At 37.0% G+C, this 12,989-nt stretch overlaps 2 protein-coding genes across 3 annotated transcripts; both read left to right on the forward strand.

Moving 5' to 3' along the window:
• Positions 1 to 3,111: 3,111 nt before the first annotated feature.
• LOC107781728 (serine racemase) lies at positions 3,112 to 7,775 on the forward strand. 2 transcript variants are annotated; one of them, XM_016602467.2, is made up of 7 exons: positions 3,112 to 3,270; positions 5,339 to 5,547; positions 5,694 to 5,780; positions 5,866 to 6,096; positions 6,647 to 6,720; positions 6,835 to 7,021; positions 7,440 to 7,775. In XM_016602467.2, the coding sequence occupies exons 2-7, from the start codon at positions 5,369 to 5,371 to the stop codon at positions 7,684 to 7,686; spliced, it is 1,005 nt and encodes a 334-aa protein (XP_016457953.2). In that variant the 5' UTR covers positions 3,112 to 3,270; positions 5,339 to 5,368; the 3' UTR covers positions 7,687 to 7,775. The 2 variants fall into 2 exon arrangements, with proteins under 2 accessions (XP_016457953.2, XP_016457955.2); XM_016602469.2 differs by having other exon boundaries at positions 3,264 to 3,327.
• A 916-nt stretch (positions 7,776 to 8,691) lies between these two features.
• LOC107781727 (RNA-binding NOB1-like protein) lies at positions 8,692 to 12,527 on the forward strand. Its single transcript, XM_016602466.2, has 5 exons — positions 8,692 to 9,114; positions 9,997 to 11,116; positions 11,378 to 11,546; positions 11,951 to 12,067; positions 12,189 to 12,527. The coding sequence occupies exons 1-5, from the start codon at positions 8,736 to 8,738 to the stop codon at positions 12,333 to 12,335; spliced, it is 1,932 nt and encodes a 643-aa protein (XP_016457952.2). The 5' UTR covers positions 8,692 to 8,735; the 3' UTR covers positions 12,336 to 12,527.
• Positions 12,528 to 12,989: the final 462 nt, after the last annotated feature.

Here is a 12,989-nt window from a genome sequence, read left to right on the forward strand (position 1 = left end):
TTTAACCCAATAATAACGCATAAGTACTCGTCACCTCACATATACGTTGTATCCACACATTTAAACATGTAGCAAATAGGCAAACAAGTCCTAATCCCTTAAGTTAAGGTGAACCACGACACTTACCCTACTCCGCAGTCAATTCAGAGCTCTACCAGGGCCTTTCCTCTAGAAGCCGCCTCCAAGCCAACCGTATCTAACCACAATTGACTCGATAGCGCCAAATAATGATAAGGGAGTTAATTACAATACATAAAGATAGAATTTTTATACTTTTTCCAAAAAGTCAAAAAAAGTAAACCCCATGCCCGCTTGGTCAAAACCCGAGGTTCAGACCAAAACCCGATTACCCATTCACCTCCGAGCTCGATTATGTAATTTATTTCGAAATCCGACCTCAATTCGAGGTCTACATTCTAATTTTACAAAAATCTCCAATTCTACCCAAATTTTCAATTTCTACCATAAAAATCCTAGATTTAAGGTTGAAATCTTATGAAATGTAGTAGGTAATTGAAAGAATGTAGGTTAGAGTCACTTACCAATAAATTGAGGAAGAAAAGCTCCGGGAAAAATCGCCTCTAAGATTTTTAGTGTTGAAAATTTGAAAAATCCCGTCTATCTCAGTTTTTACCCAGCTGCGGATGTCGCAATTGCGATATATTATTCCCAATTGCGAGAAAGAGGTCGCAAATGCGAACTTCTCTCAGAAGCCCAGTCATCGCAAATGCGATGTTTTTGGTCACAAATGTGACCCCTCCACCCCCCAGCTCTCGCAACTGCGGACCATTTCTTCGCAAATGTGAAGACTGTCAACAACCATGTTGAGTCGCAAATGCGACTCTGCCTTTGCAAAAGCGGAATCAGCAAGTTCGCAAATGCAAACTTTTACCTTGCAAATGCGAGGATCACCCAGCCTGCCCATGCTCGTAAATGCGAAGCCTTGTTCGCAAATGTGAGGCTTGTAAATGCGAGATCTGCAACAGAAACCAGAAGCAAAAGGCATCAGCTATGATTCTAAGTCCAAATTCACTCCGTAGCCTATCTGAAACTCATCCGAGCCATCGGAGCTCCAAAACAAATATGTACACAAGTCCGAAAATATCATACGAACTTGTTCGTGTGATCAAAACACCAAAATAACACCTAGAACTACGAATCAAGCTCCAAAACGAATGAAATTTTCAATGAAACTTAAGAATTTGCATTCTAACAACTGGACGTCCGAATCACGTCAAATCAACTCCGTTTTACACCAAACTTTGCAGACAAGTCATAAATATAGTAATGAACCTATACCAAGCTCCGGGACCAAAATTCCGGACCTAGTAAAAATAAAGTCAAATTTTGGTCATATTCATAAACTCTTTAAACCTTTAAACTTCAAATTTTCAACAAATTGTGATAACTCGATCTAGGGACTTCCGAATTCGATTCCGCGCATACGCCAAAGTATCAAATCAAGACACGGACCCACCGGGACCGCCAAAATACGGATTCGACTCGTTTGCTTAAAACTTTGACCGAAGTCAACTCAAATAGATTTTTAAGGCACAGATTCATATTTTAATCAATATTTCACATAAGAGCCTTCCGGAAAAGGACTCAGACTGCGCACGCAAATCGAAAAAGGCTAAAAGGAACTTTTTGAGGTTTCAGAGTACAAAATTAAAGATTAGAACTCTAGATGATCTATCGGGTCATCACAAGCTCTTTTGAAAATAAGCAGATTTTAGAAGTTTGGCCAAACATGTTATTAGAGTATATAAATTTTTATGTTAAGATAAGCAAATAAAAAAAAGAAAAAGAAAAAAGAAAGAAGTTTGTGCCTGTAAATAGAGAGCCTAGTATTTTTAGGATCCACAAATACTCTTTACTAGAGAAATAGAAGACATTCAGGGTTGTTTAGTATGAAGGAAAATGTTTTCCAATTTTTTCATGTTTGGTTGGTTTAAATATTTTAGAAAATATTTTCCTCAACAACTTATTTTTCTCCAATTGGAGGAAAATATTTTCCCTATCAAGAGAAAGGAAAATATTTTCTAAAACTCTTTTTCAACCTTCCCCACCAACCCACCCCCATATCCCACCTACCCACCCACCCCCACCCCATCCTACCCCCACCCCACCCCCACCCTAAATAAAAATATTATTAATAGTACTTTCTTTTCATGTTATAGATAGAATAAAAGTATTTTTTTCATTTCACTAAATGAGTATTTTCTTTTCATGATATAAAAAAGTATTTTCATGATATAAAAAAGTATTTTTTTCATTTCAATAAATGAGTATTTTCTTTTCATGATATAAAAAAGTATTTTTTTTATTTTAACAAAAAAAGTACTTTCTTTTGATGATGTAGAAAAAGTATTTTCTTTCATTTCAACAAAATGAGTATTTTCTTTTCATGATGTAGAAAACGTACTTTCTTTTTCGACCAAAAAAAGAGTATTTTTTTTTATAGTTTTGGAGCATAAATTTCAACGTTGTTTTGCGTAAAAAAAAGTAATGCAGCACATTAGTTCCTTTTGGGTTTGTGTGAATTTTTTGAAGAATAATTAAATTGTTGAAGAAAATAGAGTCCTTAAAATGTTGGGCATTTGGGGGGGGGGGGGGACAAGGAAACATGAGGACTTGGGGGAAAGGGATGAAGAGAGTAGCATAAAAAAATATTTTTTACTCTCTAACCAAACGTTAGAAAATATTTTTCGGAAAAAGTTTTCCACTCACCAACCAAACAAGACAACCAGGAAAACATTTTCCATAGAAAATATTTTCCATGAAAAATAATTTCTTTCGTACCAAACACACCCTTAAGCTATTTATTTCCATAGTCAAACAATTTTTTCACTACAATTATTTTCAAATGTTTCTTATTATATGAAACTATGACACATATTACTATTTTTCAATAGTTTTAAATGCGTAAATCATACTATTAATAAATTAAAAATTAATATGTGAAATATTAATTACACCAAAAAATAAAACAAGTTCTCTTTCATTTAGGGTTGTATTTTAAATACAACTTATAGTTGCATTTCAGAAATACGATTTTTAGTTGTATTTGAGAAAATTAGCATTCTAGAAATTTGACCTATAAGTTGCATTTCGAAGATGTGACTTATAACCTGTCAGAAATATATTTAAAAGATTAATTTAAATATACCTTTAATTTAAAAAAATAAGAGACCATTTTTGTATTTTTTGGTGTTTTGGCTGTTGAGTATCTTTCTGCTTCAGTGACTGTAATTCTTGCCACCCATAAAGGTTCTTTCTTTCCTTATTATTTATCTTTCTATTTTCAGCATCTACAATCTTAAACTGGTACATGATTTCAGTTAATTTTGTTAAATTTGCTTTAATGGGTATAAAAATTTTGTGAAGTAAAGTCTGTTTTGACCCAATTAGTTTCTTGAGTTGCTTCAGCTTAATTTGAAGCAAAACCCACCTTTAGTTATTCTTGCTTAATTGGTGATATTGGTTTTAGTTCTTTGGTTTGTTGTTTATATCTGTGAAGCTATCACTATTTTGGGTTATTTATTTGAAAAAGAAGACAGTAGTAGTGTATTTAAATGTGCTTGTTTGGCTTAGTGAGTATGTGTAGTTATATCTTGTTTGTTAGTGCTGGCAAAATTGGTTATCTCATAGGCAGCTTTGGAATTTTGAGTGAGTGAGTGAGGAGGTGCGTGCGGTTGGCTTTGGTGGGTATGAGAAAAGGTAGAGGGGGCCTAAGAAACATTGGGAGAGGTGGTCAGGCAGGACATGACGCGGCTGCAACTTACCGAGGATATGACCCTTGATAGGAGTGTGTGAAGGTCAAGAATTAGGGAAAAGGTTAGTAGGTAGTCGTGCGTATCTCCATTTCGGACTGAGGGTATTAGGGTCTATATGGTATTAGATTGCTAGTATATCATGTTGTTTTCCTATTTTCTTCCGCTTCGGTCTCCTAGTACCCTGTTGTTGTTATTGCTACCGCTTCTTTTCATCTCCTTCTGACTTTGTGATTGTTGTTACGATCTTTTTGGCCTATTTGTTGATATCACTTGTTTCCACCATGTCTTTTCTCTTTCTTGAGCTTAGGGTCTATTGGAAACAGTCTCTCTACCTTACCAGGATAGGGGTAAGGTCTGAGTACACACTACCCTCCTAGACCCCACTTGTGAGATTCAATTAGGTTGTTGTCGATGTTGTTGAGTGCAGAGTAGTATTTGCCTATTGACTTAAAAAAGATAAATGATTTACCACTATTAGGATGAAACATGTCATAGTAGAGTGGAATGGATAACATAGGCTCATATAACCGATCCCAACCCGTTGGGGGTTAATACCAACTTGATTTATTCAATGCTTGATCAGAGACGGATTCAGGATTTAAATTCTATTAGCTAAACTTTTAAGGTTCTTAGCATTGAGCCCATTATATTTTTAAAATTATAGGTTCAGACCTACCAGCTGTTGCAATTCTAGTGCAATTTTTCACATAAATTTATGCTCTGCGTCAGAAGTAGTGAGTTCAGATGAACCTGGTGATGGAACTCTACATCCGCCCCTGGTCTTGATTACTATATATCGTTCGATCCGAGTCCGTTCCTGTTGCGGGTAACGCAGCTTTGCCACATTGAAGAAAACAGTGTAAAAGACTGATAGATTTGAATGTTGTTCATTGAAGTCCTTTGGATATAGTACCCTATTGTTTCATAGGTAAATAAGGTAGTTGAGTTCACGAAACTTGTTATGTGATATGATACAGTTGTTTATGCTGGAATCATAGTGAATGGAACTCCTTTGAGGCACTTGGCACTCTTTATTTGCTATGTACTAACTTCGCCTGTAACAGCACCTTGTCTGCATTGCCATATTGCGGATCAAAACTAACTTTGAGATCCTTGACTGAAAATAAATATAGCGTTTATGAGATACATGTGGATTGTCTTGTAGTTTAACTCCTTGTGGGAAACATAAAAGAAAACATGTTAAAGACAACTTCCAAGGAGAAAATACATACATTATGATCTCATGCGTCTACGCCGTACTCTAAGTATGCTATGCATGGTAGTATTCTTATGTTCTCTTCTCACAGTTAACTGATTATATATTTTTGTTCTCTGATCTTCACTGACTAGGCTCTAGAAATTCCACATTGTTAGGTATTTCTGTTCTTTGATCTTTCCTAGATATCTGAGCTGAGGGTGTATTGGAAACAACCTCTCTACCTTCACTGGGTAGGGGCTTGCATACACACTACCCTCCCCAGACCCCACTTGTGAGAAAACACGGGATTGTTGTTGTTGTTGATATCCCCTAGATTGACTTGAGAAATTCTACATGTTTACAGCTTCGCGAGTGTTAAATTCCATAGTAGTTGATGATGGAATCACACAGCCCAACATCTAGTGACAATTATGCTGCTGATATCTCTTCCATCAGGGGAGCTCAAGTACGCATCGAGCCCTTTGTGCACAAAACTCCTGTCCTCACCTCAGAAACTTTAAATTCTATTGCTGGAAGAAAGCTCTACTTTAAATGTGAATGCTTTCAAAAGGGGTGAGAAGCTCTTTAACAATGTAGAATTGAAAGATTTGTCTTCAAGTAGTTTTTGTGCAATGTGTGTTATTAGAGAACTAAACTTTCTTCTATTTTGACTTCTAAAAGTTCTAACTAAGCGCCATTGGTTTGTACAATTTTATCAGTGGTGCTTTTAAATTCCGAGGGGCGTGTAATGCTATTTATTCACTTGATGATGATCAGGCCGCTAAAGGAGTTGTAACTCATAGCAGGTTCGCTTAAAGCTTTCTGGTTTCTGTGGTTTACTATCTTTATCACTTTTCTCGATATCCTCTGATCTGCTTCCCTTGACTTTAGTGGAAACCATGCGGCAGCTCTTGCTTTGGCTGCAAAACTGCGGGGCATCCCTGCATATATAGTTATACCAAAAAATGCTCCAAAATGCAAAGTTGAGAATGTCAAACGTTACGGTGGTCAGATTATCCGGAGTGAGCCATCAATGCAGTCCCGAGAGGATACTGCAAATAAGGTGTTGCAAGATACTGGCGCTGTTCTTATTCATCCCTACAACGATGGGCGCATCATAAGGTAACAATTTTTTTCTTTATCATTTATTCATAGATGATATTTGGTTCCAGTCTGTCGTCTTCTTTAGGTGATTTCTTCCCTTCTGCCTGAACCTTGGTGGGCAGAATTATCCGGTGTCGGTGCTGGTAGGAGGTAGCAGGTACCTGGTGAAATATTCGAGTTACGTGCAAGCTGGCCCAAACACAACCATTTTCGTTAAAAAAAATTATGTTGCCTCTATTTGCTTTCGAGCTCTGGAACTAATATCAAAACTGAAGCAACTTGATCCCAGTCAGTTATCTTGGCTTGTCGGTCTTCTAGTTAACCTTCAACCAAAAAATGTAAGATTCTTAGATCATTAATTTCAGTTTTAGGCAGGAAAACTGAAGAGTATGAAAGAACTTTTTCTGCAAAGGACATCTAAAAGTAAGATCATAAGAGATCTCATGTCTCAGTTTGAGAAGAAAAATTGCTCAGCCAGTTGCTAGAAGAAATGGTGTTAATTCTAACCTCTCAAACTCATATCAAAAGAATTTCCATTTTACTGAAATGTTTCTTCTGGTCTTTACAGTGGGCAGGGTACAATATCACTGGAGTTTCTGGAACAGGCTCAAGATATTGACACTTTAATAGTCCCAATTAGTGGTAAATCAACCCTTTCTGTTTTCATGAGTAATTCAACCCTTTTAAGACTTCATAAATTGTTTGCTTGAAATTTTAATTTGTAAATCAACCTCATGTTTCTGGTTTGGAATGAAGGAGGTGGTCTAATATCAGGAGTCGCGTTGGCTGCTAAGTCCATCAATCCTGCCATTCGCATTTTGGCTGCTGAACCAATGGGAGCAGATGACGCTTTCCAGTCGAAAATCAATGGTAGGATTACTAAGTTATCTGAAGTCAACACTATCGCCGATGGGCTTCGAGCTTTTCTTGGAGATCTTACATGGTAAATTCTTAGAGCTCCTTCTACTCTAAACTACTTTGTGCCAATTTGGCGCTTTTCATGGTCAAAGTCAAAGTTTTGTTGGTGGAAAGATCGGGATAAATCAATATTTTAGAGATCATGCTATTTTCTTTGTTCACTTTTGGTGTATTTACCCTTGCATTAACGAAGCCTCTTTCTCCATTTGCCCCTTTTATTCTCCACCAAGCGCTTCTGAGCCGAGAGTTTATTGGAAACAACCTCTCTATCTGCACTAGGTAGGGTTAAGGTCTGCGTACACACTACCCTCACCAGACCTCCACTTGTGGGAATGTACTGGGTTTGTTGTTGTAGTGTCGACCAAGCTCCATAAGGCTTTATTCATTTGATAATTTTGTTTATCAAATGATCTCTGGCATTTACTTTTAACATCAAATTACAGGCCTATTGTCCGCGATCTCGTGGATGATGTCATAGTTGTTGATGATAAAGAGATAATACAAGCTATGAGACTTTGCTATGAGATTCTAAAGATTGCAGTGGAACCAAGTGGAGCTATTGGCCTTGCAGCTGTTCTTTCTGATGGTTTCCAACAAAATCCAGCCTATAGTGAATGCAATCATATTGGCATTGTAATTTCTGGAGGCAATGTTGATCTTGGTGTTCTTTGGAATTCGCTCGAGAAATAAGAAATTCCATATTCAATCTCTTCCCTCATAGGAACCAACTTTCATATATTCATGTATTGTGCGGATTCATCATAAATTGATTAGTTTTATGCTGTCAGCCTACCGCAACTATGTTTTTATCCGGGCTTAAGACTGATAATGTGAGCAAGCTCACAGATGCAGAGTAGTAGTATTTATTGTTAGTTGTATAATTGTATTGTGAATTTTCACATCTAATTCTTGGATAGGGGTGAAAGTTAGTATTTAGTAGCGAGGTTTAAACATAAGTGGTGGAGGAGTTATAACTGACACAGGCAATTACAGGAAATTAAGCTATCTAACATGTAAGGATAACTCCCTATATACTTCTAAAATTAAGATTTTAGATCTGATTGTTGTTGAAATTTTAGCGAATTTTCACATATGTTTCGCCTAAAAAATATTTTTTTAGATGTACTCATTTGCTTAGATCTATTTCCTCCACCGAAAGAGAGCTTTACATAAAGTGAGTATTCGATTCATGTATCGATTCAAAATTAAGCAAAGTGTTAGAGGTATATAACGTTTTACGGTTTATAAAGGTATAACTATATTGGTCTTTTAAGTTTGTCAAAAGCAAATAAGTTTGGTCTTCATCAATATTTAACCAGCCATGTGTGTTAGATTAACTAAAACTATAACAAAAGTTTAATCAAAAATATTATAAAAGTCTTGTCAAATATTAGAAACAACACCTCAAAAATGCAACACACACAATAAACAAACTAATAAGTAATAACAACAAAAATTGCAAAAGCTACATCTCCAAATGTGAGTTTCGGCTAAATTTTATTGTTTCATAGCTTTCACTAAAATGTAATAACCAAAATTCGTTAAATATTTTATGGAGACTAAAAAGATTCACTTTTGTCAAATTTAAAGGACCAAAACTTCTTAAGAATACATTTAAGAGACTATTTTAGATTTACCCCAAACATATGGAACCATTTTCGTCATTTTCTATTCCTTCTGTATGCTTCTTATTAACAACATTTTTTAGGGTTTTAGATTCCGTTCCCTTATTCTGAAGCATGAATTCCACAACAATGGATACCCAGCCCCCTCCTCCTCCACCATGTTGGAGCAACATCCTAAAACAACCACCACCACCACTACAACCACAAGCTCCGACCACCTTTACCGCCGCCGTACCCACGGCGGCGGCAGCGGCGGCAGCAGGTACTGGAGTTCTAGTCGGGAGCTGCAAGTCGACGAAGGGAATAGCAGTAGCAGTAGTAGACGCAAACGCTATAATTCAAGGCGGAGATAAGATGAACCATTCAGCTGACCGGTTCGTATCGGTACCTGAAGTGTTGAGCGAGATTCGTGATCCTAATTCTCGTCACTCGCTTAATTTCCTTCCGTTCACTGTTGATACAATGGAACCTTCTCCTGATTCTCTTAAGAAAGGTTAAAAAGTTTAATTTTTTTAAATTTTTGTACCTATTTGTATATTTATGCGCTATGTTAGATGTGTAGTTTTGTTGATTTTATTAACCTTTTATTTATATTGCTTTGGTTTAGTTACATGAAATTAATCAGTTAGCATAGTATCGATTTTTCCTCAATCCGAAGTTAGTTGAGGTCGGCATCGCAATGCTTGCTAACCATTTTGATATTGTGAAGATTCATCATTAATTTCTAGTTTTATTCTTGTTGTCAATTTATCTCAAAAATATGCTCTTTTATTTGGGCTTGGGACTGGCAATATGAACAAGCTCACACTTAAAGTGAATTTGCTGAATTTGCGCAGGTGGGGGAGGGGGGTATAAGTAGAAGATACTATGTTTTGTTGATAGCTGAACAAACTTGATAGACAGTTGTGGATGGCTCGATTAAGTCATACACAACTCTCGTGTGTGTGTGTGTGTGTGATTCTATTGATAAGTAAGGTCACATTGTATTCTTTTTAAACACAGACTTGTTGAAAGAAAAACTATGGTGAAATATGTGAAGTATTTTTGGTTTTTATATATCTTTGTCGTTTCTTGTCAGTTTCTTTGCTTAATGGCCACTGGGTAAGTCTGATTCCAATTACAGAGGTTAGAGTCTAACTTTATCAGAAAAGTTGTTAAGGTAGCGCTTGATGTTTGCTGAGGCCCAAGAATGTATATAGTCTAGTTAGAGATTGGTATATCAATATAGAGATAAGTGTGCGATTTATAGAATCTCTAGTTTTAGAGAAACCCAGAAGTGTATGTCAGTTTAGTCTAATTTTAGAGAACTATGCTCAGAGTGTTATTTTTAATCTTGGATATCTTATTGAATATGTTATGTTACCTGTCTTTCCAGTTATCAGCTTTGCAAGAGCTACTGGTGATTTGCAAACACTTTCCGATGTGGATCTCAAGCTCATTGCTTTAACTTGCACTTTGGAGGCTCAATTTCATGGAACTCATCATCTCCGGGATTGCCCTCCGCCTATTCACATGGTTAATGTGAAAAGGTTGCCAGAGAAGGAGTTACCCGGATGGGGCTCTAATGTCCCTAATCAAGAAGAATGGGACGCAATAGAACATGCAATGGATGCTGGAGCAAACTCCAACTCTAGAATTCTTCCATTGAAAGATTTGAGCTTGAATGTTATTCCTCTTGATCAACAAAGTAGAGATGGTTCAACCTTGAATGGCGGTGTTTCTCATTCTGAGGATCAGCTGGATGCCGATGGTGGCTTCGGGAAACCTAGAAAGTACCTGCCGCAGAGAAAAGAGGTAAAAATGGAAGGTAAGAAAATGGTTGCTGATGGAATTGATGCATCACAGGGACAATATGATGAGGATGGTGATGATTGGCGACCCGCTGTGAGCCGAAGTACTCATAGGAGATTTCTCAGACGAAAAGCTAGACGTGAAATGTCTGAGACATCATCTAAAATGGATGATATACAAGATGAAACTGAAAATGCAGTAAATGAAAACCTTGACAACTGTCAATGTGATGATATCGCTATGTCCCATTTACCGGAAGAAAATCCGGAGGCGAACGGAGAGGGCAGTAAGATTACTGAAGTAAGAGATGGTGAAGAAAATTTGTCTACGATTTTGAGTCAAATGCGGCTTGAAGAAGATTCTGCAAACGCTCTTCAAGATGACGCAGATGCAAACATTTCCCTTAAGGGGCCTGAATCCAATGATGCTAAGCAAGACAGTAAAGAATCTGAAGAAGATGAAGGGGAAAATTTTGACTGTGCTGATGGAGGAGCGGAAGATGCAGAGATGGCCAGCCAGATGGACGAGAGCATTGAAACATCGTTTGTGGATGATGACAGCAGCGAACAGAGTTGGATGTTAAAATCCTTGTCCGAGTCAAGCGTGGCTTGCGTGACAGGTGATTTTGCAATGCAAAATGTTATTCTTCAAATGGGCTTACGCCTTGTGGCACCTGGAGGAATGCAGATTCGTGAGCTGCACAGGTTTGTAAAAGCTGCTGTGATCCCCACCCCATCCCCCAAATAAGAGAGAAGAAAAAAAAATTGTATTTCAGCTTCGTACTACACTATAATATCCATTGTCTATTCTTCATGTTGCCGAGTTATCATGAACTCTGTAAGAGGACTATTGAAATGCTCCTCCTATTGAGTCAGTCAATACACTTCTCCTTTATGCTTGGAGTCGCTCTAATATTTGGTTGTATAGGAATGTGATTTGCTTACAGTAGCATTTTCTATTTTCAGGTGGGTGCTGAAATGCCATGCCTGCTATAAAGTTACAACAGATGTTGGTAAGATTTTCTGTCCCAATTGTGGAAATGGAGGCACTTTACGCAAGGTAGCAGTGACTGTTGGTGAAAATGGTATTGTTCTTGCAGCACGCCGACCACGTATATCCTTGCGAGGAACGAAGGTGAGAACTGAGACCTCATTTTCTAAGCATCTCCAATTTTAATACTTCTATAAATCACATCCTGGCACCTAATCAAAACAGTAACTTGAGTATATGCTTAGCTAAGCTCACATTTGTCACTTTTTTCTGTACATAGCTGCTTCTTTCTTTTTTATCCAATTACTCAAAGATGAGTGGCTTGTGAAGCGTAGTCATGAAGCTTTTAACTCTAAATAATAGATGGTGATTTCGTGTGAGTTGCACACTGCTCACACATGCGAACTGAAATGTGTTCAATGCTTATCAATCGTATATAAAAGTCGGAATAGACACTGAAGCCACTGCTTAGAATCCTCTCTTTTCAATCTTACACTTTACCTAAATGTCCTAGAATGTTAATTTTTGCTGTTGGCTTTCATTTGCAGTTTTCCCTGCCTTTACCTCAAGGGGGTAGAGATGCTGTTACCAAGAACCCGATATTACGTGAGGATCAGCTTCCACAGAAGTTCCTATATCCTAAGACGAAAAAGAAGAACAAGCAGGTTGGTTTCAGCAAAATGTCTCTTGCCGTCGTCTTTTTTTCCTTTCTTTCAATTACTATGATAAATATTTTAGGTGCACATTTTCAAGTTTTTTGAGAAGTTGAGTTGATTTTTTTTGTAGGGGGATGAGATATTTACTCCGGACACTCTTTTTCTCCACCATACTAGTAAGAAGGCTCCTCTGCAGCCTCCTGTTCGCAAAGCACTAGCTGTTTTCAGTGGAAAGAGGAATCCTAATGACAATCATTATTCTCGTGCTAAAGTTTGAATTTTTGATATAGCCATTCTTATAAGTTCAAAATTTTGTATGAGAGAACTGGGTTTTCTATATTGGTCCATTAAATTATGGTTGAAAGCTGTGAAGATTAATGTGCACTAGATTTTTTTTTTTTGCGTGTTTTATGGATAATCTCAGTAACATGAGATACGGTTTGATTACAAATGAAATTGAGTTTCTGCATTTGTTCTTGTTTCCTTTCTGGTATACAGTAAACCTTATTGAAAGGCATAGCAAAATGAAAGTGTAACTATCATTTAGTTAATGTTTCAACTCTTCGAGGGCTTTGGTTTAGTAATAAGAGCACGAGTAATGTGTAGATTAGACGCATGTTACACGGATTTGAATCTTACTGCAGACAAAAGCGAGGGAACTACACATATAGCCATTTTTAAGATTGCTACTTAGGAATTAGTTGGTACTTATTTTATCCTAAAAATTTAAACTAAAAATCTTAACTTAAATTAGGTTGGAAAACTGAAATTCAGGATATGGTTAATTTCTAAATAATAACCCTTTAGAATGGCTACCTAGTGTTATTTCTACGATAAAAGTTTGATATTTAAGTGGAGAAGGATAGAGGGTTTACTTAACCAGCATTTTTTTTTGGTTTCCCACCCGGCGTCCGGTACCCGCATTGGGATC

The sequence above is a fragment of the Nicotiana tabacum genome, chromosome 15 (genome assembly GCF_000715075.1).
Source record: "Nicotiana tabacum cultivar K326 chromosome 15, ASM71507v2, whole genome shotgun sequence".
Lineage (NCBI taxonomy): Eukaryota > Viridiplantae > Streptophyta > Magnoliopsida > Solanales > Solanaceae > Nicotiana > Nicotiana tabacum.